The sequence below is a fragment of the Carassius gibelio genome, chromosome B12 (assembly GCF_023724105.1).
Source record: "Carassius gibelio isolate Cgi1373 ecotype wild population from Czech Republic chromosome B12, carGib1.2-hapl.c, whole genome shotgun sequence".
Classification (NCBI taxonomy): domain Eukaryota; kingdom Metazoa; phylum Chordata; class Actinopteri; order Cypriniformes; family Cyprinidae; genus Carassius; species Carassius gibelio.
Genome location: NC_068407.1, coordinates 16,093,893 through 16,108,065, shown reverse-complemented (window position 1 = coordinate 16,108,065; position 14,173 = coordinate 16,093,893). Strand labels below are relative to the sequence as shown.

Sequence of the window (14,173 nt, the reverse complement as noted above, 5' to 3'; positions counted from 1 at the left end):
TGGATGGTTTGCTAAGTTGACAAAATTTGCAGCATACAATAGAGCACACAGCAGGGAATACCATATAATAATAGAATCCAAGTCCTTTTCTAGCGGGACAATAATGGTAAGGAGGTAATTCACCCAAAAATGAAAATTGTCACAATTTACTCACACACGTTGTTTCTTTCTTCGTCTTAGCACAAAAGAGAAGATATTTTGAAAAATATTGGCAACCAAAGAGTTTCTGTAAAAGAACCAGTAAAAGAGTTAATATACAACAGTTTATTCATTTCTTTGAGGTTTATACACATTTGGACCTGTGTACAATTGGTGGAGAAAGGTGCAATACAATACCAAGACAAAGAAAGAGAGCAAGAGAAAGGGACAGATAGAGTGAGAAGAGAAATTGTTGGTAAGAGAGATACACAGGGCAAGTCTTTGTTGAGCCTGTGGATGGCCACAGTCAAACTGGCCACTGAAGAAGAGGGAAATCCTGTGGGACATTAACAATTAGAATACCCAGAAGTCACCTCTGGTGTTTGGCCTTCTGTTACATTACATACAGACAACAGTGTCAAAAAAGAAATAAAGAAATGCTCTTCAGAAAACAACCATTTTCCAGTCCAGGCATACAGTAAATCTCATTCCCTTTCTTTTTAGTTTCATGTTTTCAAACATGAAAAAAGGTCAAGTATACATTCAGCATGCAGGTTATTTTACAGTTTTAATTTGATGCTTTGATGCATTCTGCTTTAAAAACAAAGAAAAAGGGAAGGTGAAAAGCAATAAGTTAGTACAGGTGATCCATGAAAAAGTTATATTGTATTAACTTTCTGGAATATTCAAGAAGCATCTGTCAATCACCAAAGCAAAAAAAAAAAAAATAATAAATAAATAAAATTATCTCCTTCCTCAATTTGTATAAACAAAGACAACATTTGTGTCGAGAGTTAGATATTTTGAAATGCATTTGGCACAATGAGACCCCATAGATGTCAATTGTAAAAGTCCAACTACTCTATGGGGATTTTTCATCAACATTTCCATCATGTTTTAGTTTTTACAAACCATACTACATGTCGAAATTTCTCTTGGAAATTTGTTGCATTTTCTGTGGTAATGGACATCTTGCCACAGATGCTGGTTATAGAGCTGTATATAAGTTTCCTTTAAAGCATAATTTGTAAAGTCATCCTATCTGTTTTTCAAATGCATGTTATAGATTGTGTTATGAATATTAATCCATGCATACGTCTACATTTTTTTTTTAAATGGACCTTCGATGAAAATGTTATTATAATAGTACGATTAAACCCCAAGCTCATATTTATCTGCCTCCACTGTTGAATGCAATACCCACATCTCAAATTCCAATCAACAACCAAAGTCCCACTTTATTTTCGTTTTTCTATAATCCACTGAACTCAGATGTACGCCACATTAGAGAAAATATTCGTCACTTCTTCAGTTTGATCACAGTTTTAAATTAACAAGCTTAAAAAGTTGTAGTTAGTGGTTAAACTCCCTCATAGTTATATAAATACTGTAGCACTGACGTTCTGCTCATTAAGACTCTCAATAGACAGATGCAGTGAATTGTTGAGTCTGATCAGCGGCCCACGCCATCACCGTTCTGGATACCCTTGTTGCCCCCTCCCCCTCTACACCGCTTTTAGCCTTTCTAAATGGCTATATTTACCCTCCAGGCTGATCATGCTTGCACTCTTGTTCTCACACACACACACACACACACACACACACATAAAGTGCACAAGTGATGATATGGAGCAAAGACATATCAGGCAATCAAATATAATTTTGGCTCAAGTCACAATAACTCTAGAATCTGTAAAAGTGTGGATTCGCTTTCAAATTAAACAAGAAATATTCTGGCACAAGTGAATAAGAGTTTCTGGATGGTGAGATATTTGTGAATACTCGCACATGGAGAAGCCTTGTATGAACAATAAAAAGATTAAAAAATGTAAGGCAAAGAAAGACAAGCATTCTGAAGAGAAAGGGCTTAGTAACATTAATAAAGATATAAGCTGTGGTAGCTGTCAGGTTGCTATAGTAATAAATGTGTGTAAATGTGATGCACTACCGGCTCAAATTGCACAAACTAAAAACACACGCGGACACACACACAAATCCTTTTTTTTATCCCTTTTCCATTACCTTCTGTGGAAACTCAATTCTCTGTAATATTTTCACTGCAAAGGCATTCTTGGTGAAAATAATCAAACGAAAATGACATCAAAATAAAGCGCAAAGTGATCAGATATACAAAAGGTTCAAGGAAATTAAAACCAAAGATAAAGGAGCAACAGAGAAAAAAAAAAACATGCTATATAAAATCCTAGTCAAAAGGAAAATTAAGTTCTTAGCTATCACATATCATGCCACTCTTTAACTCTTTATGTCATAAGAATCAATTCAGTATTTTATATTTATATTCAGGCAATGAGTAGCTCTGTGGTGCTGATACTAGACATTCCAAGTAGAGTCGTTAAATTAATAGTTGACCCAAATATCATTTACTCAAGATTTTCCTTCATGGAATGCAAAAGGAGAAGTTTAGCAGAATGTTCATGCTGTATTTTTCTATGAAATGGAAGCACAGAGTGACCAAAAGTAAAAGCACCATTTATCATCATACTTTCCATGTCATGCGACAAGAGATTGAGTAGAATATTATTGATAAATAACGTTTTAATTTTTGGTTTTACTAAACAGGGAAAATTAAAGTGTTAGCGCAATTTCAAAACAGCGCAGATGGGTGTGAAAATTTCTGTGGGTGATTAACTAACAATGCGCAAATGACAGAAAACAGACACATCATCTAATTTACACATCGACCAACGGAATATACCAAGCGCAGCGCAAATTAGTGAAGTCACAAATAACGAATAAAGAAATAAAGAAGCCACGGTACGTTGAAAAGAAGCATAGGCCAAAAAATTAAGGGTTGCAAGAAGATTTGATAGAGCTTCCAAGTTGTCTTTAATTTCCTGAAGAAAATAAAAAATAACATGGCTTTGCAAACGATATGTACGACAACGTTTTCTTCTGGAATTCCAAATAAATTAATGTGTGGAAAAAAACTCCTCTCCCTTCTCTGCGAGGGCTCCTCCTTGCAACAACAATTGCAGCCATTTTTAAGCACAAAATAATTGAAGACAATCTTTTTGGAGTGTTAAATAATTGCACAAATACCAGTAACTTGACGAGCGCAATCGTTAGTAAATCGTGTTGCTTGATTCATTTGAATACTTTCCACCCATCAATTTTGCGTCTGAAAGGGAAACTCCTCCAAATGCATATTAAATAAGTTAAGGCGTAAAAATAACTGCATCCACGCCTTTTCAGTGCTGATTTGTCATTGTGCGTCTTAAGTAAATCCTGACAGTACTATGTAAACACCAAAAAGATGGTTTGTGCTGGCACAAGCTGTTAGTAAATCTGGTCCAGAGACTTGAAATAAGGTCTGTTCACACCAAGAAATATAACTATAATGATAACATGAAATATTTTCTCTTCATAACTTAAAATGTCTTGAACATAACTCTACCTTTATCTCATTTAATATATGCGGATCCGAGAATATGCAAATTAGACCCCACCTCCACTCAATCACATGATTTTTGAATACATGTTCTACTTTTACTCAATTAACTGAAGTTCTAAATGCTAAACGATGGCCAGTAGCGATATTGGATTAATTCGGCCATATGTCTGAACCAAACACTGATTCCACAGAAGAGGAGGAAGAATGAATTATACAGGGCCGTTTATAAGACACTGTATCAGAATGGTAATGCATTTTATGCATATCATTCTAAAACATCAGACATGTAACAGTATATATCATTAGCCTATGATCCGACTACATGATCAAACAGTTAATAAAATGTCGCTAATGTTACACAAACCACACTCCTGTTCACCGTCTTAGACAGCTACATTCTAAAATCTACATCTTTAGGTAAAAACAGCTTTTATAATAATATAAAAAGCCACACCCTGCAAGATGACTGGATTGGTTACATGTTTTTGACTGCATTTTTCTTTGGTACACCGCAATTTTAAGGAAAAAATGATCTGCAATGGTGTTGACTGATGAGTTAGCACATGGTTTGGCATATTAAAAACACCTGATAGACATGTAAACAACATTAAAAACTTGATTTTCAATAAAATGCTTGAGCGCTTTAAAGCAAGATGAATTCTGATTGGCCGTCAATGTTTTCATCAAAACAAATTAAAGTGATTCCAATGATATCATTCCCGTGTCATCATTGTTATAATGATGGAAACTTCCTTATTCTAACAGAATTAGAACATTTTCAAACTTCATAGTTATCGTTCTTGATGTGAATAGGCCTATAGAGCACATATAATGGTACTTTTTGTCATTTTTAAAGCTTGTCGGTCAATGATCACCTTTTATTTTTATTATATGAACATTCTACTAAACTTTTCCTTATATTAATTTTCAACTCTACTTTTCATTTGTGTGTGGACTATTTCTATATACAGTTTTTAAAGTGAGTGATGGCTATAGAAAAATGGGTAACTTGATATATGTACTGCTACAACAACAAAGCGTTCAATCCATCACAAATCTATGATGGGAATTCACAGAACAGCGAAAGAAAAGTGACTTCCCACAGAATGGAAGCGTTCCCTCTGCTGGTAGCCACTGGTGTTGACCCTAGTGAGGTAACCGCCACAGGTCTCAGAAACCGAGCACACTGCTCTCTCATAACCCCTCTTGACGTTCAGCACGCTTATAGTGAACGGGTGTTTAAAACTAAAGCTCAATCTGCTTATATCTCTGAGATATATTCACTTCAGGGACACTAAATCAAGCACCACAAATGTAGACGGATATGAATGGGAGATATGAACAACTTATGTGAAGATATTCATCTGCAAAGATGGTTATTATTCAGTGCACCTTTTTAAAAGAGTGCTGTGATGATAAAGGCTGATTCACTTCTTAATTGAAGGCAAAGCTCAAGTGAATGCAAACATCTATCAGGTTTCTACTACAGTACAGTGGCACATCTTTAAAACCAGCCCAAACAACAACCCTTTCTGTACAATGCAAAAATAAAAAGTTATGGTAAAAATAAACTGTAAAAACAAAGAAAACCATGATATTCTGAACTTCAGCCCCAGGACATGTGCCGGAAGCCACTGCGGTTGAGACATGGCTCAGTCCGGCTCGCACTTGCCCACATGGGAAGGATATCAGAGGAGGGGTTGAGGTTCTGAGACGGTTTCCTCCTAGTCCAGTTTCACTCCAGGCTTCTCTGTGTTGAGGAGGTGAAGGCTGTCATCTATCAGAAAACTATAAGAGAAAAAAGCAAGGAAAACATACAAATGTCAAAATATTTTTTTACGTTGTACAAGACGATTTCTATTTAAAAATGTCATGTTTATTTCATGGGTTAAATGCTATTTATGTAATCATTTGAAATTTAACAGCAATTTCTTAAGGAAAATGGTTTAAAATTAAATCCTACACCAATTTATCATATTCAAATTTCAGTTTTTAATACAATTGCCAGAATTTCTATTTCTATGGAACCTTGCACATGACACGTGGTGGAAAAATGTAATACTGTGGCCACAAATTAAAGAATACTCCATCCCAAAATGAAAATTGTCATTAATCACTTATCCTCGAGTCATTCCAAACCTGCAAAAGCTTCTTTCATCTTCAGAACACAATTTTGAGATATTTTGGATGAAAACCGGGAGGCTTGTGACTGTCGTATTGACTGCCAAGAAACTTTCACACTGTGATTCCGGAAAATACACAGGTAATGTGTCCCGGTAATTGTTCACGGGTCGCTAGATTTAGCACTTTCACACTGCCTGTGATTAACCGGACATCAAGACGTGATGTGTAATGTATGAGTCGAAACGCTAGGCACATTAATTTCACTTGAGCTGGCGAACGATCTCAGCTTCAACGCAGAAAGTAGGAACTAACTGATCTCTGCTTCATTACAGTTTGCCCATATTTTTTTGTCCCAAACGTTGATCTGCCTTCAAAACACCTGGTAAAAAAGTCACATGATAACGTGATCACTACGACAAAGCATTTACGGCATTAGTTCAGGCTTTAGTTCACACATCGCTCGTTCCGGGACTGAACCCGGCAATGTTACTAGGTTCCCGACCCGGGATCAGTTCCGAAACGTGTTCACACAGAAGGCGACCCGGCAATGTTCCGGCAATGTTCCGGCAAGTTCCGAGTTCATTCCTGAGTTTCAAACATGCAGTTTGAAAGGGGCTTTATACTCTCAAGATCCAGAAAAGTATCAAATAAATCATCAGAAAAGTCCATCTGGCTTCAGTGGTTCAATCTGAATTTTATGAAGCAATGAGAATACTTTTTATACGTGAAGAAAACAAAAATAACAACTTTATTCATCATAGTACCATTCTGGAGAACTTTCTCTGAATGCAGGCAGCGTTGGAGATGAATTGTTGAATAAAGTCGTTATTTTTTGTTTTCTTCCAGTACAAAAAGTATTCTTGTTGCTTTCATAAAATTCAGATTGAACCACTGATGGCAGATGGACTGTTCTGACGATGTCTTTCATACTTTTCTAGACCTTGACAGTGTAATTTACTTGGCAATCAATGGGATAGTCATAAGCCTCCTGGTTTTCATCCAAAATATCTTAAATTGTGTTCCGAAGACAAACAAAGCTTTTATGGGTTTGGAATGACATGGGGGTAAGTGATTAATGGCAAAATTAAGGGTTAAAAGTAACCCTTTATGAACTCGTCCCCACAAGGAACTAAATTATTCCAATTTGTTCACTCATTTTATTGAAATCGTGGCAGCATTGTATTAATTCTTTCCCTTGTTTGAGGAACGAATTAGTATATCGTAGCCATGATCTAAACAAAAGAGGGAAAGTAATCTCAATTCATGGCCACAGTATGTGTGTATATATATTTTTCATATAGCATGAATTCACATTTCTAAAGTAATTAAATATATTTCAAATCTAAATATTTAATATTAAAATTATTCATGTTTTCAATTTTGTGCCTATCTACGCAAAAGGAGACAACTTTAGCATAGTTTTGTTCTGCAATGTAAACATGGGCCATGTAACAAACTGAATTCTAAACAGCAAAGAGCTGTCATTCTTGTTTTATAAAGGAATTTTCAAAAGAAAACACTGTATAATGCTACATGTTAGTCATTGTTTTATTGAGCGACAAAGTGTGTTTATTTGGTGACAATCCTTGCTATGTGTTATGTCAGAAGGAACTGATTTGAAACAAAAGTGTTTTGATCATTTTAATGCAGTTTGGACGTGAAATGTCCTGCTGTGCCAAGCTGAAAATTAGTAAGAAGAACTGTGTGAAGAGTTTTGAAAATGTATCCCAAGTATTGAGAAATATGTAAAAACTAAAAAACTAAATTAATATGTCCAATTTACATGCTGCAGACACAAGATATAGAAATACATAGTGCATGTGTACCTGTAGAAGAGGAAGTGGACGGGCACGGTGCTGAGGTGCCAGACGGCATGAGCGTCTAGGACCCAGAAGAGAGGAGGGAAATCCAGCAGCTCCAGCAGGGCAAGGCCATGCAGTAAGAGCACCACCATCCCACACTTCCACCAGTACGGCAAAATCCTGCGGTTCAGCCAACACCAGCACAACCACCACAACAGGTTTATCATGCCTGTAACAGAGAAGACCAAGATCAGATTAGGAACAATGTGATGGATTTCGAAAATTGGACATTCAACTCTAGAGTCAGACCTATTTTTGCGGTCGACTGTGAAATACCAATTCAGCTTTTATCTGAAATAATGCATGCTGATGAATCATTTACACAATAAGAAACCCAGAAACATTGATTAAGATAAATACAAGTATTAAAAAATATTAAGTAAATACAATCATACTCATACTGTAAATACAGCAACTTTTAGGGCATTTTGACATGAACTTACACATTATCAGCTTATCATAGCTACTGTATGTAAACACACTGCTCTATTCACAACTTTTACCTATGGTGGCATTGGCAGTCATGTTGTACCCATAGTCAAAACTGACAAAGGTCAGATAAGACACATGAGACGTGAAGGCCAGAATGAGCAGAGCTCCCATCATACTGGAGATTGCAGGCCTACGCAAGCCCAATGTCCTGAAACACAAATATTAATCCCCAAATCATCACCATAAACAACATTTAACAAGCACTATATATGGTCAATTTATGAGGATTTCCGGTTCACGTACCTGACACAGCACAAGTAGATTGAGTAAAGAATGACTGCTGATGCACAGAAGTAGTCCATCTTCTATAAAACAAAGAGAAAATCTCGATCAACAATTTTGATGTCACATTTTTTTTTTTTGCCATGACAATCATTCCTCTTAATCCAAGAACTACATAAGAAAATGTTTAGAATTTTCTCTGAATTATCTGTTGAAAGGTTACCTCTGTTAGATAGGTGTCTCTCGTGTGAAACACTGTCGACCAGAACCATGCATTCAGGGAAACCTGTAGAGAGATGCAAATGTGTTTGAGCACAAACTACATTTACACTTAATTACATTTATATAGCGCTTTTCTAAGCACTCAAAGCAATTTACATTGTATGTTTGTGTGTGTGTGGGGGGGGTCTCCTCATCCCCCACCAGTGTGCAGCATCCACCAGAATGATGGGACCCACACAGATCACCCCCTGTTGGTCTCACTAGCTCCTCTTCCAGGAGCAACCTAGTTTTCCCAGGAGGTCTCCCATCCAGGTACTGACCAGGCTCAACCCTGCTTAGTTTCAGTAGGCGACCAGTTTTGGCCTACAGGGTGTCATGGCTGCCGGCTGAATGTCTTAGTATGTAGTTAGTAACTTTTTGCTATGAAATGCTATGAACAAAACTGACGATCATGTGACCCCCAAGGGAGCAGTTGGGGGTTCTGTGCCTTACTCAAGGGTCTCAACTCAGTTATGGTATTGAGGGTGGAGAGAGTGGTGGATGTCGGACCTGAGACTCGAACCCACAACCTTCTGGTTACAAGTCCAACTCTATGAGACACAACTGAACGGGAAAGGTCCACGAGCCAGGATGATGTCAAAGCACTGCCCACGAAGTTACTGATGTTGACATGAGGCCAGATTATTAAGTGTTTATTATTAGTGTTCCTGTAGCTCAACTGGAAGAGCATTGCATTAGCAAGCAAGCTAGCGCAAGGTTGGGGGTTCGATTCCCCGGGAACACATGATAGGTAAAAATTGATAGCCTGAATGCACTGTAAGTCGCTTTGGATAAAAGCTTCTGCTAAATGCATACATTTAATTTAATTTAAGTCATTATGACCTATTAATTGATCCAACGCAGAAGAACAAATGTGATCCTGGACCACAAAACCAGTCTTAAATGCTCGTTTTCACTCAATATCCTGTTAATCTTGAGTACCTATACAGTAGTACTGCATCCTTCATAACTCCAAAAAGTATTTAGTTTTATTATATTTATAAGAGAAAGATAGTCTGTACGAGCGGCTGTAGGCGTGTGACGTGTGGGCGGAGCTAAAGAATCACGAGCGCGAGTAGGCTTTTGCGTTGAGAGCGTTTGGAAGCTATGACATTACCGTGAGTGAAAAAACATCATCCAAAACAAACCATGGCTAACAGTCAGATTCAGCCATATATTTATGATCCAGAATCAGATCCAGAGGCTGAAATTTAACAAGAGCAGCATCAGCAACAAAGTCTCTATGTGGTATGTATTGAAACTGTATATATTTGCTTAGCCGTTTTGGAAAATGACTAAGTTCCACTTTATGTCATCTTTTTTTATTTTTATTTTTTTTATTTTTTTTAAGCTGTACATGTGGAAAGTGCAGTTTGATGACAACATCGCATGTTGTTTACTTGATGTGCTTACGCACTGATAGATAAGTTAACAACACAGAGATATTTGAAGCAGTTTTACTCACCACCTGCGGTTCCAACACACGATCGTGACCCTTTTTCATTGGGACTGCATTATACTTAAGAAATAAACTATGTCCAAATCCGGCGTCAAACTGGGCCTTGCAGGGAAATGCAGGGAACAAACACTTGCACAACTCCGTTGATGCTCTGTAAAAATAAACTCCATCCACTGTTTTTTTTTTTGGTAATCTGTGCAGGGTTGTCTTGCCCTGGCAACCAAAAACACACTTCTTTTGTGACATTTCGCGACGCTCTTGCTCTGATCAGTGAACGTCTGTTGTGCTCTCAGTGCTGTGCTATACGGGAGCGCGCGCTCTTCCGGCAGACGTGCCCTCAGGATCCATATAAGGAAATTCCGCTCCATCTAACGTCACACAGAGCCATACTCGAAAAAAACTTTCCAAAACTTGTGACAAACCGGAAGAGGTATTTTTGGAACAAACGTACAACTTAATTTTTGAAACTTTGTCCATGTTTAGCATGGGAATCCAACTATTTAACAGTGTAAAAAACTCAGTATGCATGAGATAGCATTTCACCCCCCCCTTTAAGTAAAGATCATGTTCTTTGAATATATTTTGTAAATTTCCTACCGTAAATATATAAAAACGTAATTTTTGATTAGTAATATACATTGCTAAGAACTTCATTTGGACAATTTAAAGGTGATTTTCTCAATATTTAGATTTTTTTGCACCCTCATATTCCAGATTTTCAAATAGTTGTATCTCGGACAAAAAAAACATACATCAATGGAAAGCTTATTTATTCAGCTTTCAGATAATTTATAAATCTGAATTTGGAAAAATTACACTTAAGACTGGTTTTGTGGTCCATTGTGATTACCCTGCTTGTGTGCAATTAGTGAGAACATTGCAATAGCAAGAAACATTATAAATATTATATATATATGTGTGTGTGTGTGTGTGTGTGTGTACAATCGTATTAGGGCTGCACGATTAATCATACTTAAACATGATTTATACTTCTCTCAGTTAATTAAGCATAATTGTCTGCAATATTGGCCTGCTGTTTTGTTTTGTTTTGTTCTTCATTTAACATTTATCTGTTATCTTGCATTAAGCCTCTATGAACTATTAGGCTTGAACTTCTACAAAATTTCCCTAGTCAGAGCTTCTCTTAATCAATCCCATGCACACTTGCTCCCTCTGCACTGCAAAAATCACTCATGACCTCAAAACACTAAAAAAATTTTTTGGAATCTAACAATCTTAATTGAGCTGTTCTGCTTGTTACATTTAATACAGCCAGTTAATGTCCTATGAGGCAACTTGTGCTATATGCCACAACTCTGCAAGCAAACTACCATTTTTGTTTTTTTAAAGAGAACCCTAGTTATGAATAAGAATGGTTGTCAGTACTACAGCAGACAGACACTGTCTCACCAGTGAGAAGGCGGTGATGGTATGGTACATGGGGCTCTGTCGAGGGACGGCGCTGCGGTATCTCAGCAGCATCAGCAGGCATGCCAGACCGTTGAGCAGAGACGCCAGCGCAGACGCAGGCTCCTCAAAACACAGGAAACGAGCAAACGGCCACTACACAAAATCAGTAATAGAAAAAAAAGATGTAGAATCAGGGTTGAAAATACATCAATGTCTAAAGTGATGATGCTCATTAAAATATGTCTCTTTTTCCCCATTGTTTGACACTAACCTTCCCATGAAACTGTGGTATGCTGTAGCCCTCCGCCTGGTACAGACCCACGGTGGTCCACATGCACTGATATCTGCAGTCATCACGACACGTCCAGCCTGAAAGATCACAGATTTCAAACAATCGATTGCAAAAATTATGAAATTAATTGACACTGATAAAGCAAATATACCTATAATACTAACCAAATCTCACACAGAATTAAAAGAATTTATGCTTAAATATATGTTGTGTCTACGTGTGAATTTCTATACAAATTTCATTATTTGTTTGTAAGAAAGGAAAGTAAAAGAAAAACTGCAAACAGGAGTCCAATATCTTTCAATGCACTTTTTAAAGTTGTTTTTAGAGAATCTACAGTGAAAATGGCTCAATTTTACCTCTGTTCGAACACAAAGGATGAGTCACAAATGCTGTCAATTTAGTTTCATTGATACTAAAGCCAGAATATTCATTATTTCATCCTTCCATATGTGACATTGTGAAACCAATCTATGGTGGTCAGCTGGTTTAACCAGTATCTGGTGTTTAGCTGGTTTAGCAGGTTGGCCAGCTGTTCCCCAAATCTGAAAAGTGACCAAAACCCCTCTAAAACCACCAAACCAAACAAGCCAAGTCAGATACTGTAAGAAAGGATTTTTTTTTTTCAGAATTTTTCTTTCAGAACTTTTTTCAGCAGGGCTTGGGTTTTGTTTAAGTAATGCTTTAAATATATATATTAAAGTACTGTTATGGTACCATGGCAAGGTGATGTAATAAAATTGTATATAGCATGACACATCAAGTGATTGCTGTATTCATTTAACATGGCATCCAGGCCTGCTTCAAACAAAAACATGGAATGAATTACTATATTACGCCAAAAAAAAAAAAAAAAAAAGTTCAATGTTCATGATAAAATTTAAGGAATAAGACCTTAAAGAAACAATGCTGTTATTATGGCAAGTGATGTATGACATCAATTTAATATATAATGTTGATATTTTTACAATGAATGTCAGTGTATAAACAAAAAAGTTTGTGTGCAGGTCTTTGCATTTTTGTCTTAATTTTTATAAATACTCGTTAATAGCCTATGTACATCAAAATTAAAATAAAATAAAAAATTAGTTCTCCTAATAATTTATTTGATAATAATATTAGGTCATATTCTCTATTGCCAGCTGTGAAATAAATCAGTTTGCATAATGATCTACTAGGTTAGTAGTGTTTCTAGCACAAATAGGTTAGTACAGTACCAGTGAGTGCCATGTATGGAGGCTGAGAGGACTGGAATCCGCGCAGTCGGGCCCCTGTGCAGTTGGTCCGGACGCATTGTTTGACGCAGTCGCGATAGACGGGCTCTTTGTCCCCCTGAGAGGCGCTCGCAGGAGCGGACAGGAGAAGCACCGCGGCCGCTAGAAACATCAGGCGCGTCATGCTGCTGTTCGTCCGGTCATGAGGCACAACAGAGCAACATCAGTCCATCAGAGCGAGTCCAGTGAGAGTCTCATTCGCACAGCATGACAGTATTCACCGCCGCTGTTTCTTTTGCATTTAAACAAAGTGTCGCTTTAATTACAGCCAGGCGCCTCTTTATTCTCTGCCCGGGCAACAAGTTTCATCGATACATCACAAGCGAAATGATACATTTCAAAAAACCCGGAAGTGTAAATGTACGTAGCGCGCATGCGCACGTATCTCGCTTTCTCTTTCCACACAAACACACACAATTGAATGAATGAATAAGCCAATTGCTAAGTATTACGTTATTTTAAACTGTCTTTATTATAAATGCAAAAACTGTTTATATATCGAATATATAGTATTGTGTATCTCTGCTGAAAAAAAATTACTAGCTACCTATTGTTTGGCAGCGCTTGGTAAAGTACAGTGCATCTTATTACATCTTCAACAGTGTAATCAGATTACTGAACTAACTAGTTTTTCAAAGAATTGAATTGCTCAATTACTTTTTTAACTGAACTGGCCAAAGTATTTAAAGGGAGAAGGTTACATGTAAAACCATACATTTTAACATTAGATGTTACATTTTCATGTTAAATCCACTATTGTTTCATATAGATTTGTTCTACAGTTTAAAAAGTATTTAATACAATTACATCACGAGTAACTGAAATTAAATGACAGAAAAAAATAAGAGTAATCCCTTACTTTACTTTTTCAAGGGAACAATAATTAAATTAATTACCCAGTACTGCTGGTTGGTTGCACTTTATAATCTTAAATGAACAGAGACTACACACAACATTTGCATTTTAAACAGACATTTGTCACACTGCAGGAGCATTTAAAATGAATTTCCTAGTGGATGTATACATTCACACTGCCTTCAAGCCCTCATAAATAGAACAAATGTAATGGAAAAATGATGGATGATAGCAGTATTGTTTCTTCATAGCAGAACAATGCTCTTTCTTAGCATATGGGTTGCAATCTTTGAAAACTTCTTTTCACAGGAAAGGATCGTGGAAAGGACACCTCATGTTGAACAACCTTAAAATAAATATTATATTTCTGTA

The 14,173-nt window shown here is 36.8% G+C and overlaps 1 protein-coding gene across 1 annotated transcript; it reads right to left on the bottom strand.

Annotated features, from left to right (window-relative positions):
- Nucleotides 1-249: 249 nt before the first annotated feature.
- On the bottom strand, nt 250-13,305 carry LOC127969338 (post-GPI attachment to proteins factor 3). Its single transcript, XM_052571211.1, has 8 exons — nt 12,890-13,305; nt 11,652-11,749; nt 11,381-11,533; nt 8,474-8,536; nt 8,272-8,333; nt 8,040-8,176; nt 7,501-7,705; nt 250-5,338 (listed from the first exon to the last, which is right to left on the bottom strand). The coding sequence occupies exons 1-8, from the start codon at nt 13,068-13,070 to the stop codon at nt 5,275-5,277; spliced, it is 963 nt and encodes a 320-aa protein (XP_052427171.1). The 5' UTR covers nt 13,071-13,305; the 3' UTR covers nt 250-5,274.
- Nucleotides 13,306-14,173: the final 868 nt, after the last annotated feature.

What these genes read in the sequence shown, in the direction of transcription:
- LOC127969338 (XM_052571211.1), bottom strand. Translation starts at nt 13,070, where the DNA reads ATGACGCGCCTGATGTTTCTAGCGGCCGCGGTGCTTCTCCTGTCCGCT. An exon ending in GACTGCCAATGCCACCATAG is followed by an intron (nt 7,706 to 8,039) that starts GTAAAAGTTGTG and finishes TCTCTGTTACAG; the next exon opens with GCATGATAAACCTGTTGTGG. An exon ending in GTCCACTTCCTCTTCTACAG is followed by an intron (nt 5,339 to 7,500) that starts GTACACATGCAC and finishes TTTCTCTTATAG; the next exon opens with TTTTCTGATAGATGACAGCC.